The sequence below is a fragment of the Anastrepha ludens genome, chromosome 6, assembly GCF_028408465.1.
Source record: "Anastrepha ludens isolate Willacy chromosome 6, idAnaLude1.1, whole genome shotgun sequence".
Taxonomy (NCBI): Eukaryota; Metazoa; Arthropoda; class Insecta; order Diptera; family Tephritidae; genus Anastrepha; species Anastrepha ludens.
The window spans coordinates 94,914,211-94,941,659 of record NC_071502.1 but is presented as its reverse complement, the minus strand read 5'-3'; the positions used below and the strand labels follow the sequence as shown (position 1 = coordinate 94,941,659).

Here is a 27,449-nt window from a genome sequence, read left to right as displayed (position 1 = left end):
GCAAATAATTTTTTTACTTAAAGCGCAAAGTAATCGAAACGCCAACCAACTACATATATACTACATTACGCTTGCTGATAGCGCTCGGGCAGAAGACATACTTCACTATTTACAGAAGTACAACTCATCTCGTTTCGATCAGTTCGCAAATAGCCGCAAAAGAACTCGGTCAGCGACATGACTAAAGAGCATTGAGCCTCCGAGTTATTTGCCATTCAAAAGAGACAATAAATCAAAACAAAGCGCTGAAACAAATACATACGCACGTGCATACATATACACAAAAGTAAACCGAAATCAATATAATTAAAACAAAAAATTACATTACAGAGCACTTAAAGAAATGTTTTCATTGAAATTATCAACAAATAAAATGTTTACAATTTTGTTGTTGTTTGCGTTGATGTTGGAGACGAGTTTTAAACAACGAACAGCCGCTGCTCCCAGTCAATTGGAAAAAGGTGAGTTATGGACAAATATTTTAAATAAATGCTTGAAAAAAATTAAATTTAATTAAAGAAAGGATAAATAAAAAAACATAAAAAATATTAAAAAGAAGAGAAAAAATTTAATAAAAAAATATAAAGTAGAAATATTAAAAAAAAATTTTTTTGAATTAAAAAACAAAAAATTTATTAAATTAAGTAATATAAAATAAAACTCATGAAGCAATAATTAAAGGTGATGTAAGTAGCCTAATTTTCACCCTGTGTTAGCCATCTTGAAGCTACTTAATAAATCCGTGTTGTCCTCTTGGAAAAGCTACTTTTTATTTCAGAGCAAATTCTAAAGAAAAAGTACTCAAAAGCGTAGAAATTAAAATTTTTGCTGAAAAAGTTAGCAGGCGATACTGTTTTGCCTATTTCATTTTGCTTAGACTTTCGCATCTTTCAATTCTATTGAAAGTTCTGTGAAAATTATTTATTTTTTTTATTTTTTAAAAGCTTAATAACAATACAATTGCTAAATAAACAAAAAGATAACGCAGCGCTAGCAACGGAGGCTTTCAGCTGGCTGGTGAAGAATTCCTGGTTTATATACGCCATAGAAGATCAGAGTCCTTCAGAAATTTATAGATTTTCGAAATGTTGGAATCGGAAGGGTTAATTGATAGCGATAGTGCATCATGACCGTCAAAATTCTGCTGTCTTTGTCTATCTAGTCCAGGGCAAAAGGCTAACAAGTGCAGGATACTGACTGGAGTATTACAAAATTGACACAGGCTTGGTTGCCTCCCTTGCAGTAGATATGCATTGGTGATTACACTGTGACCAATGCGTAGGCGAGTATATGGCGTAGTATAGTTAAATGGGAGGGATGATAGATAAGTTGGTTTAGTACGATTAGGATTAATCCTGGAGTAATGGTGGCTATAGTGAAACCAGTCAGCTACTAGTTTGGTTTGCCTATGCTGCTTTATAAGTCGATAAACATCATTTTTACATAAAAGGTTTGATGTGATCGTAGGAGTAATGCTCATATCCTTGGCAGTATTATCAGCGATTGTATTGCCGTTGATGCATGAATGCCCTGGTACCCACATGATTTTGATATTATGAGGGTGAGAAATCAGGATATTTCTTATGGTTCCAATAATGTGGTTGGAATTATTATAGTTCTTTATGGCCTGAAAACAGGACATACTGTCTGTGCATATAATGTATTTCCCCTTCGATTTTGACGAATACTGCATGGCGTAGAGAACTGCTGTTGCTTCTGCGGTGAAAATTGAACAAAACGGAAGTAGTAGTCAATACGATATAGGCTCTCCATTCTCTTTCACGACAGCAAAGGAAGTGTAATTCGCTTTGGAACCATCGGTGAAGATTAGCTGCCAACTAGTGCTTTTAAAGCGAGATGAAATTTCTAAAAAATGTGCGCAATACTCTACCGATGTCGTAGTAGATTTTTGCATGTAACTTAAGTCGTTTATAAAAGATGATTTTTTTAGCACCAATGGCGGGTAATGGCCATGTCTCGTCGATAATAGTCTTAAGGGCAGTCCATTGTCTTTTGCAAAAGAGGCGCATTTGGAAATTGATGAAGCTATCTTAGGAGCCCGTGCACGCACGGCTGCCGAGTGAAAGCATTTTTGTAGCAAAGCATTAGAAGTGAGAGCAAGCTTAGGATAAAGTTTCCTTATATTGTCCTCCACATTGTCGATTAGTGATGGTAGACCTGATTCTGCCACGATGTTTTTTATTGGCGAAGTAGGAAATGCACGTAAAGATCGTCGGACAGCAGTATGGTAAGGAGACGCTAGCTTCATGTTATTTTTAGCATGTTGGCCATATATTTCTACGCCATAGTTGATAGAGGATAAGAGGAGCGCCTTTGTAACGTTGACCAGCAATTCAGAGTTGATAAGCGAGCGTTTGCAAGATAAATAAACAATAAACTAATAAATTTGTAATTTTTTCAATTTTAACTCTTCTAACTCCAATGTTTTTCTTACGTGGAGGAATGATCGACTGAACTTCTGCTTTTGCAATGTCTTTACGGTAACAAATGGACATACATATATTGTCATATATTGTTATGCTCGAAGTACGAAATTAAATTTTCTGTTTTATCTCATTCCTGTCGTTAACATATCATGGCAGCCAAATCTATATCAAATTCAATGGTTTAACAAGTTACTCTCTTAATGCATATGAAGGATGCTAAAAGTCAGCATTTATTTCAGGAATAAAAGTTTGTAAAAACAGTTATGAAACGTACATTTTTCGTTCGTACGGTACTGAAATGAGGAAATTTGCAACACGTCGTAATGCAAAGGTTACTAAAAATGGCTTTATATGCATAAGAGTGAAATAATTTTCCAAAATATTTTTGTTTACTAGCTGCATTTCCATTTTAATGTAATGAAAATACTCCTTTAGAGACTCCATTTTTTTACTTTTGTTTCATTTCCCATCTAAATAATAGGGTATATTCAGAAACGCATTATAAATGCGCAGTAATTGCAGCGCTGGCAGCACTGCCAATGTGACAAGTGTTGCAATTGATAGATTGGCAGTATTAAAATTTTTCCTGCAAATAATGCGCGACGTTTGATACAAAAATGGCGTTTTGGAACGCGATGCATTTGCAGTACTGCCATATTTGCATTTCTGAACGCATTGCCAACACTGCAAAAGTACGTTGCGCATTATAATGCGTTATTGAATATACCCATATTTGTTTTACAACTGCGAACTAACTTAAAACACATTCATAAGTAACACGTATTTCTGAGTGCTCTTGTGTTAGATAAACATCCAAAATATTCTAAGTAAATATTATATTCGCTTTAAAACAAAAACAATAATTTTTCTGTTGTTTTGTTTTAATGTAGAAGTAATAAGCAATATACCAACGTTTCATTAAATGAGGACGCTGACTTTGATAGCTTACACGAAGATGCCCTTGAATATATTGCCGGTTACATAATACGCAAATTAAAATTGACCAATTGTTCATGCAATGAGCCTACATTTACTTGGGTTGAAACTTTATCTAAGGGCGGATTAGTTAAACCAAGCACCGAGTTCTTGGACAAAATTAAAATGTTGGAATCAGCGTTTAACCAGTTCAACGGCAGGGAGCTTTACGGTGGGATATCATTTTTACAAAAATTGTTCAGATTAATGAGGCGGACGTGACGAAATAAAAGTGGTTTTTCCTCGTTAAGAGTTTCCACTATTTTCAAGTTGTTTTATTATATTTATTACTTCAGTGTAGGTTTACAAATGGCACCTATAGATTCCAATCCGATGCATGGTCAAAATACATATATATATGACACAAATCCATGGGAATAGTTAAGTTAAAAATATAAATAATTAAGTACCACTTATAAAATAGCATAAAATTATTCTATGGCTTACAACGACCTTTTTCAATTTTTTACTACATTTTCAGAAAGGGGATCAACTTATGCCCTTTTTTCCCTTGCTTCCAAATTGCATCAATGGATTAAGTAGCATCCGGAATCAGTTGTCAAACTTTACTTAACCTTGTATAATTGAATCATGAATAAAACTGAAGTAGTATTCTGCTTGTCGCCAGTTTGGATTTTATTGTAGTTTTCAGACCATAAATATCGAATTTGCTCTCCTCGTCTGAGGTGTCAGTTAAAGGGAAGAAAATTTTTACTAAAACAAGACAAACAAAAAGTTACATTTTAAGTACTATAGTAATTTTACTTTTTATTGAAAAAAAAAATATATATAAGATAAAGGATAAATAAAAAATATAAAATAATATAGAAAATAATAAAATTTAAATAATAAAAAAAGAAAAGAAGAAAATAGTAAAATAAAATAAAATTAAGTAAAATAAAATAAAATAAAATAAAATAAAATAAAATAAAATAAAATAAAATAAAATAAAATAAAATAAAATAAAATAAAATAAAATAAAATAAAATAAAATAAAATAAAATAAAATAAAATAAAATAAAATAAAATAAAATAAAATAAAATAAAATAAAATAAAATAAAATAAAATAAAATAAAACAATATAAAATAAAATAAAATAAAATAAAATAAAATTAAATTAAATTAAGTAAAATAAAATAAAATAAAATAAAATAAAAAGATATATAAAATAAAGTAAAATAAAACAAATTAAAAAAATCTAAGCAGAATAAAAAGCATAAAATACACAAATGATTAAATAATTTTTGTATTGTGGAAAAATGTTTTAAGCAAATGCACGAAAAATATTAAGTTTTATTAAATAAAGGATAAATAAAAAATATAAAATAATATATAAAAAATAATAATTATATTAATAAAATTTAAATTAAAAAAATAAAATAAAAAATAAAATAAAAAGATATATAATATATAAAAAAATTAAATAAAGTAAAATAAAATAAATTAAAAAAATCAAAGCGGAATAAAAAGCATAAACTACAAAAGTAATTAAACAAATTTCGGATTATGGAAAAATATTTTAAGTAAATGCCCGAAAAAAATTAGATTTTATTAAATAAAGGATAAATAAAAAATATAAAATAATATATATTATAAAAAATAAACACAAATTAAATTAAATTTAAAAACATAATGATAAAAACAAAAATATTAGCGCAACTAAGTTCCCGATGTTTGTCAATAGATGCCGCCAGCAGTGTGTGCTAGTTGATTCTAATACAACCTAAAAGTCATAAACCAAGCTTAGACATATGGTAAACAAACTGCTTCGACACCTTAGTGATTTTTTTTGATGCCAATACTTTTGGTTTTGTGAAAATGCGATGATTTCTTCTTTCATTCGAAAAACGGCGGCTGAGGCGTATCGAGAGCTACAAAAAGTTTATGGAGATGCTGCTTTAAGTGAAACAACGTGCCGAGATTGGTTCCGTCGCTTCAAAGACGGTGATTTTAATGTTGACGACCGTCCGCCTGAGGGAAGGCCAAAACCCTTCGAAGGCGCGGAAGTGGAGGCATTGCTCAATGCGGATCCGTGTCAAACGCAAGAAGAGCTTGCTTCAGTATTAGAAGTTACCCGCCAATCCATTTCCAAGCGATTGCATACTTTGGGAATGGTTCAGAAACACGGAACTTGGGCTACTTATGAGTTAAAACCAACGGCAAAAAAGGAAGGGTTTTCGTCATTGCGTCGGGACGGGTGATGAAAAATCGATTCACTACAGCAATTCAAAGAAAATAAAGTCATGGGGACTGCTCGGTCAGGCTTCTACGTCGTCGCCTCGGCCGAATATTCACGCTGAGAAGATTATACTAAGTATTTGGTGGGACTCAGTTGGTGTTATTTTTATGAACTGTTAAAACCAAGCGAAACCATCACTGGGGATCGGTATTGACTTCAATTAAGCCTATCACTGCGCGAGAAGCTGCCGCAATACGCGGAGAGGCATGAAAAAGTGATTCTACAGCATGACAACGCTCGGCCTCACGTTGCCAAACCGGTTAAAACCTACCTGGAAACACTGAAATGAGAAATCCTACCCCACCCGCCATATTCTCCAGATATTACGCCGTCCGATTATCCCCTGTTCCGATCGATGGCACATGGTCTAGCTGACTAGCAGTTCCATTCATATGAGGACATCAAAAAATGGCTTGATCCGTGGATAGCCTCAAAAGATGAACAGTTTCACGGCGACGGTCTACGAGATCTACCAGAAAGGTGAGAAAAAGTAGTAGCCAGCGATGGGCTTTCAATGATTCACTTGTAACAATGTTTTTCAGAATAAAGTTGTATTTTCATCAAAAAAACAGCGAGAACTTAGTTGCACACTTAATATTTATAAAAAAATAATTTTATATTTTTAGCAAAATTAAATAAATCCAAATAAAACCAAAGTTTAATAAAAATCATAAAACACACAAACGATTAAATAAACTTCGCCAGCGACTATCTCTTCAGCAGCACTCCCCGTATATGTATGGGGAATGTTTATGCTGTTACAACAACAACAAAGAAGTATTATTTTGGTGTTGAACCCAAAACTTCTGAAAAACATCTGGGAAACTGCTTTTGTGGGGCTGGTGGATGTCATCGTAAAAACAAATGCGAGCGGCAGCGCCAACGTAAAGCGCGGCCAACCAAAATCTATTTCTTCTGCTATCTCATCAATTAGACACTCGACCCAATAGTGGAGAAAAATGACACGCCCAAATAAAATTTCTGAAAAAATATTTGGAATGCTGTAGATATCAGCGACAAGAGACAAGAAGAGAAAGAGTAGCCAGAAAAGTTAGCTCTAACTAGAACCGTCGGTTAAAGGTTGAGACTGATCGATTTTGTTCATCGAGTAGCTGTCAGCCGATAAGAAAAACAACTTGGAATGAATTAACTGATTTATAATTGAATTCGAATGTGAGAAGAGACATTGACACTGGGACTTGAAATGTATTTTGTATTGGCCCACGAACCTTCAGCCTCAACAATGGATACTGAAAGAAGACGACGTATTCCTAGATGAGTTCCTAACCCTTTTGGATTCGTCTATATATGAGTTGAAGCGTTTAAGTCTTCTTTCGCCCATCCTCAAGACAAAGACATACTTGCATATCAAAACTAAGTCGAATGCGACTAGTTAGGTAACTACATAGTAAGCGGGCTAATGTCGACAGTACTTAATGGCTTAATGTTGTCTCCTCTGCTGAAGAGATAACCAATCTAAGGTACATTTTTTTCTGGCAGATACTAAAGAGTGTCACAGATTAATTTAAAAGAAACTGTAACTGTAAGTTCTTTTTCGAGGTCAGTTCAACTAGCACCTCAGCCTAAATCACGGTGGGCTCGCATATCTGATCTCGTTCGCTCATCTGTCTTTGAGCGTTCCTCATATCAATTTACCCATCTAAAGTGAAGGAAACTCATAGATCCGAAATTCTCAATCGAAAATTCTCCTTTGAACTTCTTACCCAAAACAGTTTCCCTAGGCATAGTCTGAGTATTCCTACACCTTTGCTTTTCAGCAATTTTTTCGAAGATTTATTTCAGAGGAAGAAAGAAGAAAGTCTTATGTTCCACAACAAAATTTTTGTAAAATTGCAATTTTAAATATATGAAACCAGAAAAAATGAATTTGAGTAAATTATTTTTCTTTCTATTTTTAATTTAAAACTTAAAATCTTTTCAGCCACCACCAACTTTTTCAACAGCCGTTTAGTCAACATTTCCGATTCGAGCGACTCACCGCCCAACTTTGCCAAAGAACGACCAATCGAAACTGTAATGCAGAGCACAAAACCTCAAGAACTTGACCAACAACAATTGGATGGAGCTGCTAAACCCAATGGTGATGTTGAGAAGCGCGCAAATGTTACAGTGGTGACATTGCAAAATCGTTTTGCGCTGCTGGAAACGCCAGCATTTTGTGCGCCGGGTTATATTTATGTGGGCCGACGTTGCAGGAAGTTGGTGTGAGGAATTGCTTTCCAATTCTTAGTAGTCTCTCACTTCAAATTATGTATGCTTAGTGACTTAGTTTAAAAAATCCATTTGCGTAATATTAATTTTCAATTTTTTATTAAAAAATAAAGCAGCACTTTTGATACTTTTAAGATGTAGAAAAAATTGTAAAAATATACAAAGTGCATTTTTGCTTATAAAAACATCAATGATCTTAAGCAGATTTTGTTTTGAAATAGCTTTTCCCGATTTCTATAAAATATCTAAAATATTAAAAAACTTCGCGCTTTGGAAAAGCCATGCGCATATTTATATTTCCACATCAAGCCGACTTGTGGCAACGCTGATTCACTATTACATGGCCCTCCGGACAGTGTGGCGCCAAATTCAAAATCCCCAAACGATTGTCAACAGATGTGAGTGTGGCATTACTCGTTGAATTGCCTGCCTTGAATGCTATCGCGCTGGTCGTTGTAGTCTCAATCACCGTTGCTTCTGTAGTAGTATGCAGCTTGTAGCCAGTTTGGATTTTATTCCCATTCGGCGGTGGTGTAGTTTTCAGACCATAAATGTCGAATTTGCTCTCCTCCTCTGAGTTGTCATTTGAAGGGAAGAATATTTTTACTAAAAGAAGACAAGCAAAAAATTACATTTTTAATCTGCTACAGTAATTTCGCTTTTCATTGAGGACTTAGGACTGAAAATTTGAAGGGGGAAAATATAATAATAAAAAAAAATTGAACTTTTATTATATAAATTTTTTAATTTCAAAAATGTTAAAAAAATTAAAAAAAAATCAAGTTTTAAAAAGGTCAGAAACATAATAAAAATAAAAATTATGAACCTTTAATTTAATTTTTTTTTTGAAAATGTAAAAAATTAAAGAAAAAAAAACAAAAAAAAAAAATTTTATTTAAAGAGTACGTATGTACATATAAACTTTTGTTTAATTTTAAAAGTTTTCAGTACCTTGCCCGATGAAAGAGAAAAAACTAAAATGTGATAATATTTTAAGCCAAGAAATGTTGAATTTTATGAAAGTGGCGAATGCTGTAAACTAAAAAATTTAAGGCGAAAAATTAAAAAAAATTTGAAAAACTATTTTTGTTTTTTAATTGAACAAATATTAAAACAAAACGGTGTTCGAAGAAATGCGAAGAAAAAAATTGAAGAATTAAAAAAATTTTATCTAAGACAAAATTGTTTTTGACGAAATGCAAAGGAAAAAAATGAAGAATTAAAAAAATTTTATTTAATACAAAATTGTTTTTGAAGAAATTCATAGAAAAAAAATTTAAGAATTAAAAATTTTTATTTCAGACAAAACTGTTTTGGAAGAAAGTCAAAGAAAAAAAATTCAAGAATTAAAAGTTTTTATTTAAGACAAAACTGTTTTGGAAGAAAGTCAAAGAAAAAAAATTCAAGAATTAAAAGTTTTTATTTAAGACAAAACTGTTTTGGAAGAAATTCAAAGAAAAAAAAATTTAAAAATTAAAAATTTTTATTTAAGACAAAACTGTTTTTGAAGAAATTCAAAGAAAAAAAACTTGAAGAATTAAAAATTTTTATTTAAGACAAAACTGTTTTGGAAGAAAGTCAAAGAAAAAAAATTCAAGAATTAAAAGTTTTTATTTAAGACAAAACTGTTTTGGAAGAAAATCAAAGAAAAAAAATTGAAGAATTAAAAATTTTTATTTAAGACAAAACTGTTTTGGAAGAAAGTCAAAGAAAAAAAATTCAAGAATTAAAAGTTTTTATTTAAGACAAAACTGTTTTGGAAGAAATTCAAAGAAAAAAAAATTTAAAAATTAAAAATTTTTATTTAAGACAAAACTGTTTTTGAAGAAATTCCAAGAAAAAAAACTTGAAGAATTAAAAATTTTTATTTAATACAAAATTGTTTTTGAAGAAATTCATAGAAAAAAAATTTAAGAATTAAAAATTTTTATTTCAGACAAAACTGTTTTGGAAGAAATTCAAAGAAAAAAAATTCAAGAATTAAAAATTTTTATTTAAGACCAAACTGTTTTGGAAGAAATTCAAAGAAAAAAAATTTGAAGAATTACAATTTTGTATTTAAAAAAAAAAACTGTTTTTGAAGAAATTCAAAGAAAAAAAACTTGAAGAATTAAAAGTTTTTATTTAAGACAAAATTATTTTTGAAGAAATTCAAAGAAAAAAAATTTAAGAATTAAAAATTTTTATTTAAGACAAAATTGTTTTTGAAGAAATTCAAAGAAAAAAAAAATTAAGAATTAAAAATTTTTATTTAAGACAAAATTGTTTTTGAAGAAATTCAAAGAAAAAAAAAATTCAAGAATTAAAAATTTTTATTTAAGACCAAACTGTTTTGGAAGAAATTCAAAGAAAAAAAATTTGAAGAATTACAATTTTGTATTTAAAAAAAAAACTGTTTTTGAAGAAATTCAAAGAAAAAAAATTGAAGAATTAAAAATTTTTATTTAAGACAAAATTGTTTTTGAAGAAATTCAAAGAAAAAAAATTTATGAATTAAAATTTTGTATTTTAAAAAAAATTGTTTTTGAAGAAATTCAAAGAAAAAAAATTTAAGAATTAAAAATTTTTATTTAAGACAAAACTGTTTTTGAAGAAATTCAAAGAAAAAAAATTCAAGAATTAAAAATTGTGTTTTTTTATTTAAAAATTATTCAAAGAGAAAATTAAAATAATTGAAATAAATATTTCCAACTTAAAAAAAATTAAAATACTTTAATCGTCTCCTTTAAAAATATTACTTCCGCTTTAAAACAATTGGCTAAAATAAGACATACAGAAACGTTAAATTATCAAGCGAGCCATTGTTATTATTGTTATTGAAGAATCGAGTGTTTAAAACTGAAAATTTTAAGGTTAAGAAGTTCGGAAATGCTAAAAAAGAAAACCAGAAAAAACTAAAAAAAAAACCAAAAAAAATTAAAAAAATTAAAAATTCGGAATATTTTTGTGTTAATATCCGAAATTTTAAATAGCGAAATTTAAGTCATTTTAGTCAATTAAGTCAATTAAGTCAAATTAAAGTCAAAAAAAATATTTCCAAAGTTTTGAAACTTAAAAAAAAATTTTAATCTTCGTATTTTAGATTACCACGTCCATGTAACACAAATTTAATTTAATTTAAAACGAAAGCATACGAAACTTATTAATTTAAAACGAGAGTTTTTTTTTAAGAAACTAGATTTTAAAATAAGCAAATGAAAAATGCTGAAAAAAGTAAAATTTAAAGAACATTTATTTCTAAAAAATCCAAATACTAAAAAAATTGTTTTTATTAATTTTTTTTTTTGATTTTCTTTGCCGCTTCCGCATCAAAATTCACAAACGCGCTGCGTTTCAATTTTATTCAAACGCGACTTTTGAAACTGAAACTTTTATGGGGGAAAACCTGTAAAAAGCTTCGATCACTTCCGTTTCATAATTACCACTTTTAGCATAATCTGCAATTTGCTGTTGAGTCGGCGCGCTGCTCTGCACTGCCTTCTTGGTTGTTTTTGTCGTCGTTGGCGTCGGCGTCGGCGTCAGCGCTAACTCTTCATCTGCTGTTACTGTTGTAGTCTCATACGCCTCTCGGAGCTGGAATGCAGCGCTGCGAGTTGACAGTGCTGCAACTAACAACAACAACAACAACGCTGTAAATTTCGTCGATGACAGCATCTTTGTAATTGCGGCAGAGGGAACTTTTTTTGTCAAATTGATATTTCTGCTCTTTTTCAGTTATGTGTGTATGTATGCATGCATGCATGCATGCATATGAAAACTTTATATTAGTAGTTGTGTTGTTTGTTTATTTTTCGTATTATTTCTTTTGTTTGTGTCGTTGTTTTTATTTTGCAGTACTTATGCTTTGCCTTTCTCTCTGCCTGCTCCTAAATTAACTCTTTCAAATTCGTTGTAGCTGCGGCAATTCGCGCATTGCGATGCTCTCCCTTCAACTGTCACTTTAGCACTGAGATAAGCGATTCCGAAGCATTTAGCTTGCACGCTAAGCTTTGAAATTATTTTCTAATCACAATCGAATCTATTTATTTTACTTATTTTTAGTTTATAGTGAGGCAGAATAGTGCGGGAATGCAAAAGGTGGGAAATTTTGTAATTGAAAACGGTAAAAAAAAAGAATTAATTACCTACAGTGCAGATGAGTGACTATTTGAATAAAAAAATGAAATAAAATAAAATAAAATTACAATGAAAATAATGTAAATTACAAAACGATGACGGTAATATGAGGATCATTGATTTTGTGTAAGCATTGGCTCATATTTATTTTACATTTGTCACTTCGTTGACATTTATTTTTTAATTTTTTTATATATTTTTTCAGCTGTTTCATGATTGACCGATTATGATGCCACATCAAATAAAGTCATTTCAATAATTATTTTTAGCCATGCATGTATATGTGTGTGTAAATGTATAGGTAAACATGAAGCAGGTGATGATTGCAGGTGTAAAAATAAACATCTGGCAAGCCTAATTCGCACATTGCTCTCAATTTACCCAAAATCGTAACTTATCAAGCTAAGGTTATTTTGAGGTTATTAAGTTCCGTAGGTTAAATTAATTTCTGTCTAATCGCTTACACAGCTGGTAGATAATTTAATACCATTTATTTTAATTTATATGATATCCGGCATATGTCCGCCGCGGCGGTCGTTTCGATCAGTCCAACTTCTGACTACTTTTTCCAATAAATCTGGCCGTGTTGCGTCAATGGTGGCTTGAGTATTCCAATAAATCGATTGTTAAGCGCTCTGAATGGCAAGTGGCCTCATCTTCATCTTTTTAGAACCAAATGTCTTCGATGTTTAGCTGATTAATTTTTGGAAATAAAAATTCATTCAGCACGGCTAGATAGCGCTCTCACCATTCATGGCAACGGCAGCTCCTTCCTTATTTCGAAACAAATAAGGACCGATAGTGCCGCCAGTGCTCTATGAACTTCGCGAGCAGATTTATTTTTTCAAAGTAAATTTCCACAATTTGGAAGCTTTGTTCTAGCGTTAAACAATTCATGATGTTGGCACGTCAGACTGAACAGAAATGTCCACACAGTTTGGTATTCTCAGCATTCGAACCATAGTTATCGAAATCGATAGTTCTTGTGCAGCTACAAGAACACCCGATAAATTGATACAAATTCAGAATATCTTTAAAGTGACTACCTGCCCCTTTCATCATTTTTCTTACCGAAGTGCGTAGTGTGATTTGTAGTGGCAGTAGCTACATCAGCAACTGTTTCCTCTCTCTTTATTGTGGTCCAATGTGCACGGAGATGAACAGCAAAAATTGCGCCGAAACTGCCTCAGCATGGAAAATTCTGTCTAAAGAGCGTAAAAACAATGGACAGCCTAAATGCGCTTAAAACTCTTCTGTACATTCTAAAATAAATTGCCAATTACCTAAAACAAAGCTGCATTTTATGAACAGTTAAACAAAAATCATCATGCCATCTCAAAGCTCAGTTGCAATGGTATTTTTCCATCCAACATTCCTTTTTACTATTTGTTTATTTGTTGTTACTAAAACTGTTTAATTTAGAGATAATTTGAACTTATATTTAGAGAGAGATAAATCAAAACCCAAAGAATTTGAAATCTCTTTAAATTCATTCAACGTTCTAATCAAAGGTGCTTTCACATAAACAGTTCTAACCCGCTGCAAAAGCAATGAAATGCTATAAAGCGCCACGACCTGATGGCATACTTGCAGAAATATTTAAACTATTGGCAATCGAACGCCCTCTTTTGCTGCTAAACATGTACAACGCATGCCTAAAAGAAGGAATTTTTCCAGAAATATGGAAAAAACAATAACTATGTTTAATCAGTGAGGGAAAGGGACACCCAACATTAGCTTCCGCCTATAGACCGTTATGTATGCTGGATAGCGCCGGAAAACTCTTTGAGAAACTGATAAAGCATAGGCTTAGCGAAGCCGTAGAGAACAGTGGTGGCCTCCCTGACAGGCAGCATGGTTTTAGAAGTGGCAGAACTACCTTAGGATAATATAATATATATATAATAGCTAGCGTAGAACATGCCCAGGCAGATAATCGATACTTCAAACGCTTAGTATTACTAGCCACACTGGATATTAGAAATGCTTTTAACAGTTTAAGTTGGGACGACGTAATTGAAGCCTTAAAGGTAAAATTCAAGATCCCGAATAATCTATTGAATATTATTCGTAGCTATCTAACCAATCGCGTGCTCTTATACGAAACGCGAGAAGGGTGTAAGACTAAACAAATAACAGCAGGGGCGGCCCAAGGATTAATACTCGGACCTGAACTCTGGAATATAAGCTACGATGAAATCTTTCGCATAGAGATGCCTGAGGATGTGCATTAAGTGGGATACGCAGATGACATTGCAGCTGTAATAATTGCCCGAAACACTGACGAAGCCAAAAGGAAGTTAAATCAGGTGATGATCCGAGTTCAAACATGGCTAGAAGACCATGGATTAAAGCTTGCTACAGAGAAAACAGAGCTAATCCTTTTAACGAACAGACGTATCCCATAAGAAGTAGACATACAAGTACGCGATGCCACTATCGACAAAAAGAGTGGTCAAGTACCTAGGAGTGCAATTAGACACAAGGCTAACTTAGTGGGCGCACATAAACTATACTGCCACAAGAGCTGCCAAAGTAAGCGGCATGTTAAGTAAGCTCATGCCAAACCTTGGAGGTCCAACGCAGAACAAGCGAAAACTTTTAATGGACACGACGAACTTGATTCTCTTATACGGATGCGAAATATGGGCAGATTCGCTAAGGGTGCAATGCCGGCGGAAAACTCTGCAATCTGTGCAACGCACCTGCGCTCTCAGAGTGGCTTCGTCATACAGAACAGTATAGATATTCTAGCACAAGAGCACAAACGGAGATGGGAGGCAAAAAACACAGGAGTCCCAGTACCACGCTTCTACGATATTAGAGTTCAAACGCTCACACTTTGGCAGGCAAGATGGAACTCTGAACGGTATGGTAGATGGGCAGCGAGGCTAATACCCGATCTAAGAAAGTGGGTAGAAAGAAAGCACGGTGAGGTCAACTATTACCTCACACAGTTTTTGTCCGGATATCGGTCCTTGCGCAAGTATTTGTGGCGAATGGGTAAAGTGAGCCAACCAAACTGCATATATGGAGATACTGAGTATGATGATGCGGAGCACACCTTCTTTAAATGCCAGAGGTGGAACGTAGAGAGAACAGGTCTGCAACGAGCTATTGGTGTATTTACACCTGAAGAAATGATCGATAAAATGATGATAGACGAAGAAAAATGGAATGCCGTCGCAAATTTTGTAGGGGATATTATCCGAAAAAAGAAGCGCGAAATGAAAAGTTATGCTGAAGATAGTAAGTAAGTGCCCTTCTTAGGACGCCGTCTGGGCTCTCTACCTCGAAGCAATGCGGAAGCAGTCCCGGGGTGGAGGGAAAAATCCAAGAGAAGAGGAGGGATATTTTTAGTGGAATCACCACACACTTAGTAGCGACGGTTACTATATGGTGGGAAGGCATTTTTAACCTAACCTCACCGCCAAAAACAAAAAAAAAAAACAAAAAAAACCCGCTCCAGAAAGACTAAATCGTTACTCCGAAGGTATGAGAAAATGAATGCGTTCTAAGAGTAAAGGCGAGCCAACTGTTCCATTTCTAATATCACAAAAAAGAGTGAAAGTATACTTCTTCGACTTTTGTAACGATTTTAAGTGAAGTTCAAAGATCTGAGCGTAAAACGAAGAAATTTCGTTTGCATGCGTTCAAATCTATTGATGTGGCACTGATGATCTGGCCTCCAGATAAAAACGGTATACTCCAGCTTGGATCGTACGAGTGAAGTTAATAGTGACTTCAAAACGTAATGATCCCTAAAATTGGAAGCAAAACGCTGAATGGAGGCAAGTGTAGACAACGATTTGGCGATGAAAAAATTCAAATGACTAAGCAACTGAAAAGTGGAGTCAAGGATTACTGCTAAATCAGTTATTTCATTAGGAGTTCTTTATAAAATATGAGGAGGAGATTCATTGCTCTGACTTAGAAAGTGATACATGAGAGCATTTCTTAATATTTAACTGAAGGAGATTCCTATCACATTATCCACGACGTTGTTAAGGTTCGATTAGAGATTGTATCAGTCAGACAGGCTTGTTGTTGCTGTTGTTGGAGTGGTTGAATATTTCCACTGAAATAATCCTAATTAATGACCAGCACTGTTTTACTTCCACTGTCTCGTGTGATGGTGTGGTCATTTGTTTTTTTTTTTTGTGTTTCTAAGTCAGATCTATTTCGTGAGGTCCAAGTATAACAGCAAATCCTTCATCTCAATGTCTGAGAAGGAGCGGAGTCGTGCACATTCACATAAGTAGTGGAAAAGACTTTCCTTCGCTCCTTCCGCTTGACAGCTTCTGCAGATGGGATTAAAGGGGAGGTTGAGTCTGGCTGCATGCTCCCCTACTTTCCAATGACCTATAAGGGTCGCAGTGATGCGTGAGATGTTCGGTCGAGAAGATCCTAACAGGTGGTTCGTCCTTTGGATTTTGTAGGACTGCCATGCTTTTTGTTGTAATGCCTGTAGTTAGTTGCTTTCATCTTCTTTCGGCTAAAGCATGATCGTGTGAAGCAATGGATGCTTTTATTGTGTTCAGTGTGGGGAATACTGCCACCCCCTCTGCTAAGTGTAGTGTCGAACCTTTTCTTGCTAGCTCATTCGCTATCTCATTACCCCGTATGTTCCTATGACCGGGAATCCATATCAGAGTGATTTCAAGCCAATGACAAAGCAATTTCAGCTCCTCTCTACACTGTTTTGGATGGAATGGGGTTGGAGTCTAAGGCCTTTATAGCTGCTTGACTATCTGAGAAGATAGCTACTTTTGCAGAGTTTCAGGGATTTGCATGCTTCTCTGATCGCATGATCAGACAGGCTTGGTACAATTTGACATTTCTTTTAAGTCGTCTGCATATAAAAGAAACTCAGAGCAATGGAAATATTCAGAGATGTCATTAATAAAAATTACAATGAACAAAGGACCCAAAATGTTTCGCTGCGGGACACCGGAAGAGGCAATAAAAGGATAAGAAGATATGTTCTATCGACAACAAGTACACATTCCCGACTGAAGACGTACTACTTAATCCATTAAAAGAAAATAGCGTGAAACCCAAAACTTATTAGTTTTGAGATTAAGGTTGAATGGCAAACTTTATCGAAAGCCTTGACAAAATCCAAACAGCATCAACTTGAAGGCTATTATGGAAAGCCGACGCGTTGGCGCGAAATCAATCAAACTCCTTGAATTTGGGCAAACCTTAATTTGATAAATCTAAAGTATATTTGGTTGCATAAAAATGTATGCCACTTATTGTATTTAAAAAGTTACGGCGTGGTTTTCGACTCATATCAGAAAACCTATGTTTTTAGGGAGAAAAAAATACTTTCATTGAACTTTTTTTTGTGAGCGGAGAAGCCATTTTTGACTGCTTGCTGAATAAAATAATCGAACATGAAAGAAGTAAAACAAGAAAAAATGAAATGATGAATCAAACTATTTGCTAGAAAAAAATGAAGAGGAACTCCTAATGATGAAAATGGTAAAAAAGATGCCTGTAGTCTCTCTGATACCAGTGAAGAAGAGTTGGTGCAAAAAGATTTTGGCGATTTGTTTTCGAGTCATACTAATTTTTCGGATGACAATAATACTCTATCTACTAAAAACGCACGCTCTTCGAAAGGGCTATAATATCACTGAACTGCGGCGGGTGCAAACGACTGCTTGTATTGGCATCACCGGAGCATGTAAAACTTGCCCCAGTGCTGCCTTGTCACGAGAGGGAAGTTCGATAGTATTTTCTTCTTCTTTTTGTTTTTGAATTTCCGTATTCTTAACTCTTAAAATCGCTGTACTGATTAATTACGTGTTTATTTTGACTTATCTTGGACTAAAACTATTTTCTTCAGCGCAAGTAAATCTGCAACCACTGACGGCCGCATATGAAGCATACTTCCCTTGAACTGCGTGGCATTTTACGACTTTTTCATAAATTGCATTTTTTTGTTGTCAGCATAGAACCTAACTATTTTTGCATTTCTATTTCATACTGAATTATAACTTTTTTATTCTGTTTTATTGCCCCACCGTTAGTTAGTGGGTACATCTTTTACTGGTTTATGGCTCTCTTGGGATGCAATAGCTTGTAAGCTTAAGCGTGTTTAAGTGGAAATTCTAATTAATTAAGCGTTTTGTCAAACACTTGCTAATCATAAGTACAGTTAGCAAAGGGGTGTGCGCCCACCATGGACAATGGCTGACGGCTTACATGCGACCGGAAGGCAGTTAAAAGAAAAGTGAAAACTAAAGGCAGCAATTAGTTGCAGAACGAAGCGCAAAGTGGCAAGTGTTAGGTGAAAAACCAAAAAAACAAAAAAAATAAATTTTAAAAAAATTTAAATAATAAAAATTAAATTAAAAAAAATTTATAAAAAAACTAAAAATTAAATAAAAAATAAAAATATAAAAAAATATTTCAATAAAAAATATTTGAGGAAGAAAAGTATGCGTGAAATAGAAATGCACAAAAAATTGAGCAAATAAAAGAAATTTTGCATTTGTGTAGAAAAGAGCTTTTTTTTTTTTAATTTAAGAAAAATAACATCGTTAAAAATTGCTGCTTAAGGGGACAGAAACCTGTAAACGGCCATATTTTCCCTGATTTTCATTAAAATTATTTAAAATGAAGAGGTCAATAAATTTTTTTTTTAAATTGGCATACAGTTTATTTATGGTAGTAGTCCGGTGTAACGACCGAAATTTCGAAGTTTTTTCATGAATTGGTGTTTTGAAGTACATAAAAAAAATTTTTTAAAGTTAATTTCATATTAATTTGTTTAAAATTTTTGACGTCAAAGTGGAGTCCTTAAAAAAAGATGAGTTGGTTCGGTTAAACACACAGCCTTCCAAAGTTATCTGAAATAAAAAGTTCAAAGAGATTATTATTCTGTAGACTTTATTTTAAGTCCCGAACCTAAAATACACATAAAAATAAAAAAACAAAAACAAAAAGCGCAGTTGTGAAAAAAGTTCTCAAAATCTAATTTTTTTTCTTCATAAATTGTTTAAATTAAATAGTTTATTATTCAAAAATTAAATGTTTTAAAGGTCCGGGATCTAGATATGTGTGTCTAGAATAACGGGTTAATTTTTTAGCCAAATCGGTTGAATAGTTTTGAGTCAGTGATTCCCCGAAATTTCGAAAACATGGTTTTGAAAAAAAAAACGCGTTTAAAGTTTCAGAGCAGCTGCTGCTGGCTTTCATACACACTACGGCGCGCTCTCTTATTTTAGCTATAACTTCAAAAATAATTAAAATATCTATCTGAAATTTTTATAGTATATTTTTAAGATGTTTTTCTTCCGAAAAATGTAAAAAAAATTCAATTTTTTGAACCCGTCACACCGGGCTACTACCTTATACTTTAAAATAATATAAAAAAAATTTTTCTTTTTTTAATCATTTAAAATGGCGGATATACACTCAATTCTTCCAGGAAGATCGCAACGGGGCTTCTCAATCGGCGGGCATTGTAACATCGGCGTCAAATGAATACAAAAAACCAAAAATTTTTTTGTTTATTAATGTCATAATTTCTATATGAATTAACAATTAATGAAAAAAAAAATCGCGGAATAAAAAGCTTAAAAAAATGAATTTTGGGGCGAATTTTCTTAGTATTTTTGCTTCGAAAAAATTATTTTTTCGAAAAATTTTCGAAATTATAAATTCACTTAGAAAGTAATATCATAAAGAGATATGTGCAAAATTTCAGTGAGATCGGTCAATAACTTTTCGAGTTATCGTGTACGCCAATTCGAAAAATATAATTTTGAGAAAAATGCGTCTAAAGTTTGAATACAACGTAACTATACCTCTGCAAGCGCTCGAACGCAAAGAATAGAGTAGTCACGGTTGACGTTCTATAATATAAGAAATACTTAACTTCACGTTCTAAAAATTTTTTGACATATTCTTAAAGGATTATATAAACATTTTATGAAAAAAAATAATTTTGGTTTTCGAAATTTTACAGGTATCTGCCCCCTTAAGATATTTATTTCGCAGAGAAGTGTGTGTGGCCACACAATCACAGCTACAGCTCAACCTTAATAAGATCATCTTTACCATCGACGCGGTAGCCGTTTGCTCACTCCACTCAACAGCAACATGCCCGACCGCAGATTAAACTGCAGCAGCAGAAGTAACAAAAATCCGAAAGACAACAAAAAACATAATCGTTCACATTGGCTTAAAAGCTTCCGTTGGATTACTTTCATTATATTGGTGTTGTTGCAGGTGCATGGATATGCCTGCAGCAATGGACGTATCTTTGCTGCAGGACGTTGCCGCAAGCCGGCTTAAAATATTACAAAAAAAACAAAAAAAAAAATTGTGCAATGTATTTTTTAATTAGTTTTTTCATTTAATTGCAAAGTGTATAAGTGTAGGTGTATAAGTAGTACTTGCAAATGTGTTGGTAATGTGATTTTATTTTGTTAATAAATTTACAAAAATAAAAATTATTTCTTTATTTTTTTGAAAAAATAATTTATAAAAATAATAATACTTTTTGGTGTTTGTCCGAGCTTCTCCTTCTATTTATTGTGCGTCTACAGTTTCAAGCTGACTCCGAAGGGCAGATATTTTTTCTATGGAGCAGAAATAAATTTTTTCATGGCAGAAATGCACTTGGCGCTTTGCCATTGCCTGCCGAGGGACAATTGCCATTAGAAAAAAGCTTCTTCTATCACTTGGTGTTTCATGCCCGAAGTTTCGAGCCCCTGCACTACCGAATGGTAACCATCATCATCATGTTGGCATTACAGTCCGTGGTGGACCATTGCCTGCTCCGCAATACGGTTCCATTCTTCTCGAAAGCCCGCTTTCGCTCTATGTTGTGAGATTCTCATCTTACGTATGTCGTCTTCTCCTTCAGAATTTGTTTCAAAAACTTGTTTGATCACTCTTTCGCTTCAAGTACATGTCCATACCACCGCAATCTTTGCGACTTAAATCACGACTTAAACACTGAGTTCGTGGTTATACCGTATGCGGTATGTACGTATAGGGCCGAATATTTTTCCGAGAATTTTTCTTTTAAATCGTATCAGTAAATTGACGTCAATTACTTCAAATACCCATGTCAAAAAGCCGCAGGTGAGGTCTTATTATAAAGCGTGGTTAAGTTTCAAGGGCCGGTGTTGATTTGAATGAAATACAATTTTTTTAAGAAATTATTGTCATTTCTCTTTATTAAGATAGTATTAGTGTGGCTCAATTACGTATAAGACAAAATATCGGGCAAATGGCCGTCGCGGCCTTGGAGGCACACCTCCATCCGATGGTCCAAATTTTCGATGACGCTGAGGCATAATTGAGGTTCTATGCCGAATCATCTCATCCTTTAGCTCTTGAATTGTTGCTAGCTTATCGACGTACACCTTTTCTTTCAAATAACCCCAAAGAAAGAAATTCAACGGTGTCGTTGGCGTTTAGGTGTGGTTGACATTCAACATCGGCCCTTGAAATTTAAGCACCCTTTAGTTTCGGATATCTGGTGTTTTTGTTCCTTTGATATCAGTGAAGACTTCATAAGACTGATATAGCCAAAGTAAACTCTGTTAGCTGCCTGAATACGGTCGTGGATGCATCCTTATTTATGCTGCGTACTACGCCTAAGTTTTTAAACTCTTGCATGAGCTCAAAAATATAGCCTCCGATTCTGTTGTGACTATCATGAAAGGATTGTGTCATGTATTTCGTCTTTTCTTCATTTATCTTGAGCTTGGCTGGTCTTGTAGCTTGCACTACATACAATCGGTTGCGGTTTCTTGGTGTTTGCAGTTATGGAGTTAAGATGTGACACCCTTTTGACAGTAAGGAAAATCTATCTACTCTACGCTATAATAAAATTCCTAGCGATCCGCTCACATGGCGGAACTTTTGAATCAATTCAAAGCGCAATCTCAACTACGCATACACGTTTCTTAGTTTTTTTTTTTTTTTTGATAAATAGCACAAAAAAATTTCGCTTTGTGATTGCAACTGAAAAGCGATCTTATAAATCGGAAATTACATTACGGGTAGAACATTACGGGTATGGTGTGGGCATGTGAAATGGCACCATGTTGATACCATTTTGAGATCTCCGACGGGCAGATATCTACAGCCAACCAGGCTGTCGAAGAAAGGAGTACTCAGGCACCTTAATCGTCTAGCTGCCAAACCCGGACATTTCCAAAGAAAATACTCAACAGTCTCCCTCTCTGAAAGGCCCTCACAACTTCTGCTTTGGGGATTAAATGGTAAACCTAGCTTTTTTGCGTGAGTGCCGATCGTCCAACTCAGCTACCCTAAACACAGCTACGAGTTTGCAAAGTGAATGGCGTGGAGCCCCCAGAACTTCCTACGCTCTGCGTTTATTGTACTGTGCGAAATAGCTCAGAGAGAAATGGAGCTCCATCTGTTCTGCGCTTTTCTGAGTAATGAGTTTTTGTACTCTCCCCCTTTAACAACAGTCAGGGGAATGCCCGTGTACACCCAAGAGATTTGATCTCCTCCATAGAGGAGTTAACCAGTTTGCTAAAGTTATAGCTCACCTCGTCTCATTTTTTTTATGCAGCGGATCGAAATTTCCAAATTGTAAATTAAAAACATTTTTTGTTTAAGAATTTTTAATTTTATTTAGGTGTAAAAAGAGTTATAAGTCGATTTCCGATAAAAACATTATTGACAGTGTTCTATGGTAGAATTTCACCAGTTTTATGTAGTTTAGCATCTGCTAATATTCTTGTGGTTTCAGTTTTGAGAATTTTAGTTTTCGTTTCTCGAGCTTTCTGCTTGCTTTCAGATTATCTCACCTGCTGTTTTCTCAACTTCTAAGGAATCTTAGGGCCGCCTCGGTTTCGCCAGCTCCTTCTCAGACCCTTTGCTTGCGCATGCGTTTGCCTCATCATTCCAGAAACCCAGTACAGATTGGATGGATGCTGTGAAAGATGATATAGGGATTTCGTACGTTCTACTTGTAGAACGAGCATCGAGTTAGTTATTACCGGGGAGAGTACACTCTTCAATTTTAGAACAATTCCCCTGCATTCCCAGCACAACGGATTTCTGTAAGACCAAGGACATCAATTTAAATAAATCCTCCGTCACAGTTTTTCCTTCCAAAGAGGACTGGTATAACGGGCTTATTGTTAAGAAATATGATTTAAACATCTACACAGATGGCTCAAAACTGGACAACAAAGTAGGTGGAGGGGTTCACTGCGATAAACTCGGAATATGCCAATCATTTCGCCTACCTGATCATTGCAGTGTATTTCAGGCGGAAGTCACTGCCATAAAAGAGGGACTTACGGTAATAAAAACGAGAATGTTATCCACAAGTGAAGTCTTCATTTACTCGGACACTCAAGCGGCAATAAAAGCACTTGAGTCTAAAACACAGTCAAAAACAGTTTTAGAATGTTTTAAAATTTAAATGGCGTATCTAAGTGCTGCAAAGTGCACCTTATCTGGGTGCCAGGCCACAGGAATATTGCAGGAAAATGTAAGGCGGATGAACTTGCTCGAACCGGTACAACGCTCGATCTCGAACCGGATAAGGCGCTGATACTCATGCCTATAGCCACTTGTAAATTACTTATAGACAGGGAAACCATCAAAAAGGTAAATACAAGCTGGCAAAACCTCACAACATGCGAACTAAAATTTAACAGAGAAGCTATAAGAAAAATTATAGGGGTATAAACTGGTCATTGTTTAATAGGCAGCCACGCTAGAAGGTTAGGACTCCTGAACTTCGATTTCTGTAGAAGCTGTCTTAATACAGAAGAAGAGGAAACAGTCAGACACCTTTTATGTGAGTTTGAAAGCCTAGCTATGAGAAGTCTGCGCACTCTTGATACAGCGTTTTTAACCGATGTAGCGGGCATAGCCCATCTAAAACTAACGAAGCTCTCCACGTTTATTAAAGTTACCAGATGGTTTGAAAAGGAACACCAGTGGCATCACAATGGGCCTGCGAAAGGTCTAAGTGTGTCTTTATGACAACCACCCTATCTACCTACCTACCTACCTAGTTATTACCGACCTAGATTTTGTTCCACTTAGAGAAGATCTTGAAATATAGATAATCAACCTTCTCGAAATTCGTGCTGTAATGAAGTGCGCCCTTAATTGAATACGGAAAACTAGCGAAACCCAGTTACTCGAGATGGCTCTTCAGTACCAAAAGTCAAAGCTAATTGATTGCCTTACTGCTCTTAGGTAATCCACGGCGAAAGTCATGGAAAATCATCACTCAAAAATTATTATTATTTAACTGCATTTTTGAGCAAGATAAATGCGCCTAGAACTTGAATAACACAAATACATAGTATTCGCATGACAAAGCATTCTGGAGGCTATTGCAATCAAAAATCTGAAACTTTAGGATGACAATGCAAGTCTGGATATACTCGCACTGGTGTTCCCTTAACTCAAAACTTTAGTAGCATGTCACCTATAAAAAGTATGTGGTGGGTTAGGTGAGGTTTGGCAGCCGTATCGCACATAGAAACAACGATGCCACTTAGACCACGAAATGGGTCCGTTGAGAGCCGCGGAGGCTGGGTTACATTTCCCTTAAACCATCCTGAGTTTTTGACAAAGCGTAAAAGGTTGTTGATACCTAAAATGTATAGATTATCTATATTCGTTAAGAAGTAGGATCTTAAATATCGGTTCCTGCCTCTGGCTAGAGCCGCGCATGTGCAAAAAAGGTGTTGAATTGTTTCCAACTCCTCCTCATTTCTGCAGCTACGACAGAAATCAAACGCCTAATCACTTTGCATGATTTCCTATGAGACAATGTCCTATGGGGGCTCCTACTAAGGTCCTGATTTGAAGTCTATTCAGATTTATAATACTCTTGGACATACGTAAATTTAGCCTTGGCCATGTTTGCCCAGCAACTTCACAGGTGTTAAAGCCAATCCATCTTTGATTTGCAGAACTGATTAGTGCGTTCTTAATGAGAAGCTTACAAGTTGCAAGAGGTATCTCCATAAAATTACTTATGTCTGGCATACAGGTACCTTCTCTTGCAAGTTGGTCTGCCCTACAGTTCCCTGGTATATCTCTGTGACCTGGAACCCAACATAATAGGACTATGAATAAGTTCGTTTCGGTTTTACAACAGATGGCGTAACTTGATTATTATTCCATCGATCCACATTTCCAAACATTCATTGGAGAGCTACTGTCGTAAGGCACAAACGTCAGTATAAGTTTTTTATTTGAAGCGTAAACAACAATATTTTTACCACACTTGAAAATGTCGAATTTCGTGCCAAATAATGTGTTTTTGCGGGGAATTCTTCTTCATTATTTTAATATGAAGAAAAAAGCAGCCGAAAGTCATCGTATTTTGGTGGAAGTTTATGGTGAGCATGCTCTATCTGAGCGAACGTGCCAGAAGTGGTTTGCACGCTTTAAAAGTGGTGATTTTGGCTTGGAAGACGAAGAACGCGAGGGTGCGCCGCCAAAGTTCATGGATACCGAATTGGAGGAATTGCTCGATCAAGATCCGGCTCAAACGCAAGAAGAGGTTGCAAAAACTTTGGGAGTTGATCAATCAACCATTTCCAAACGTTTAAAAGCCATGGGAATGATCCGAAAGGTAGGCCATTGGGTGCCGTATGAATTGAAGCCAAGAGACGTTGAACGCCGTTTTATGGCATGCGAACAACTGCTTCAACGGCACAAAAGAAAGGGTTTTTTGCATCGAATTGTGACTGGCGATGAAAAGTGGGTCCATTACGACAATCCAAAACGTCGGGCAACGTATGGATACCCTGGCCATGCTTCAACATCGACGTCGGCGCAGAATATTCATGGCCTGAAGGTTATGCTGTGTATCTGGTGGGACCAGCTGGGTGTTGTGTATTATGAGCTACTGAAACCGAATGAAACGATTACGGGGTATGTCTACCGACGACAATTGATGCGTTTGAGCCGAGCACTGCGAGAAAAACGGCCGCAATACGCCGATAGACACGACAAAGTTATTTTGCAACATGACAATGCTCGGCCACATGTTGCACAAGTGGTCAAAACATACTTAGAAACGCTCAAATGGGATGTCCTACCCCACCCGCCGTATAGTCCAGACCTTGCGCCATCCGATTACTATCTCTTCCGATCGATGCAACATGGCCTGGCTGACCAGCACTTCCGTAATTACGATGAAGTCAAAAAATGGATCGATTCGTGGATTGCGGCAAAACCGACCGAATTTTTCACAAAGGGAATCCGTGAATTGCCAGAAAGATGGGAAAAAGTAGTAGTAAGCGATGGACAATATTTTGAATATTAAATTTGTAACCATTTTACGTCAATAAAGTTTCAAATTTCGAAAAAAAACCGCACGAACTTATTCATAGTCCTATTAAGATTATGCGATATTGTTTGGCCATCTCATTTAGAGATTGGCGACAACGTAAGACACTCCTTGATGTTGTTTGGAATGAATCCAGGACTCGTAGGACAGCTTGGCTGTCTGATAGAATGCAGATATCCGTTGATGATATTCTGTTTATCTTTAACCATTTTAAGGCTTCATGAATAGCGTTTATTTCCGCTTGAAAAACACTACAGTGATCCGGTAGTTTAAAGAATTCACTAATAGAAAGCTCTTCGCAAAATAACTCTGATCCTACACCGGTGTCCATTTTAGATCCGTATGTGTAGATCTTAACGAGTATGTTGGGTGTTGGATCTTCTTCGAACCATTCCAGTTTAGAAGGGATTGTATAGTGTATGTGGTAACCCCGTTTAAAAATTATCGTAAAAAATGCACCACCTACAACTGAAGTGCTCACAATTCAGTGAAATAATAATTTTTTTTTTTAACAGGGGTATTTTTATCTACTACTTAAAGCAACACATTCGCGTTTCTCTTTGCTCTAAAGAAAAAATTAAATAATTAAGCAAAATTCTTAGTTGAAGTCCAAGCGAAACTTCAAATCACATGAATTCTGAAAGTGCAGTGAAATTTTCACCTTAGGAGGCCTTTGCTGCCGCCGCTCCCTTAATAGTTGGTGGTTTCGTTCGGGTGTCGCATGCAAGCTAGCCTACTTTGGTGCCATGTCGCTGTCCATTCACATCAATTCAACGAGCCAACGAGGTGCAGTTGATGTACAAGGAACCTACTAATAGTCGCGTGTACACAAATACTCACATAGAAGCATATATGTATGTATGTCCCCAATAACCACAGAGTCAGACCCACACATGCATACATTTCTTTCGTATGTGTGTGGCTAGGCAAACATTCTGCTTTCATTTCGTTGGCTGTCGCTTCTGCCTGTAGCTCTTATTCGCACTCTACCCGTTCCGTCGCTTTAGTGCTTAGAATCTGATGTTTAGATATATATCTACATATCTGTGTGGAATGTTATTTTTGGCCGCGCTATGATGACCCTATGGGCCATATGACTCACCTACT

At 34.9% G+C, this 27,449-nt stretch overlaps 2 protein-coding genes across 2 annotated transcripts; one reads left to right on the top strand and one right to left on the bottom strand.

Annotated features, from left to right (window-relative positions):
• Positions 1–116: 116 nt before the first annotated feature.
• On the top strand, positions 117–7,891 carry LOC128865840 (uncharacterized). The gene is made up of 2 exons (XM_054106220.1): positions 117–461; positions 7,605–7,891. Exons 1-2 carry the CDS (start codon positions 344–346, stop codon positions 7,889–7,891), a joined length of 405 nt encoding a protein of 134 aa, XP_053962195.1. The 5' UTR covers positions 117–343.
• An 89-nt stretch (positions 7,892–7,980) lies between these two features.
• On the bottom strand, positions 7,981–11,851 carry LOC128865839 (mucin-2-like). Its single transcript, XM_054106219.1, has 2 exons — positions 11,317–11,851; positions 7,981–8,500 (listed from the first exon to the last, which is right to left on the bottom strand). The coding sequence occupies exons 1-2, from the start codon at positions 11,546–11,548 to the stop codon at positions 8,199–8,201; spliced, it is 534 nt and encodes a 177-aa protein (XP_053962194.1). The 5' UTR covers positions 11,549–11,851; the 3' UTR covers positions 7,981–8,198.
• Positions 11,852–27,449: the final 15,598 nt, after the last annotated feature.

Bases quoted from the DNA above. Each gene is read 5' to 3' on its own strand.
- LOC128865839 (XM_054106219.1), bottom strand. From the start codon at position 11,548: ATGCTGTCATCGACGAAATTTACAGCGTTGTTGTTGTTGTTGTTAGTT. The intron at 8,501-11,316 runs GTAATTATGAAA...GTCTTCTTTTAG, and splicing joins TGCAGATTATGCTAAAAGTG to TAAAAATATTCTTCCCTTCA.
- LOC128865840 (XM_054106220.1), top strand. From the start codon at position 344: ATGTTTTCATTGAAATTATCAACAAATAAAATGTTTACAATTTTGTTG. The intron at 462-7,604 runs GTGAGTTATGGA...AAATCTTTTCAG, and splicing joins TCCCAGTCAATTGGAAAAAG to CCACCACCAACTTTTTCAAC.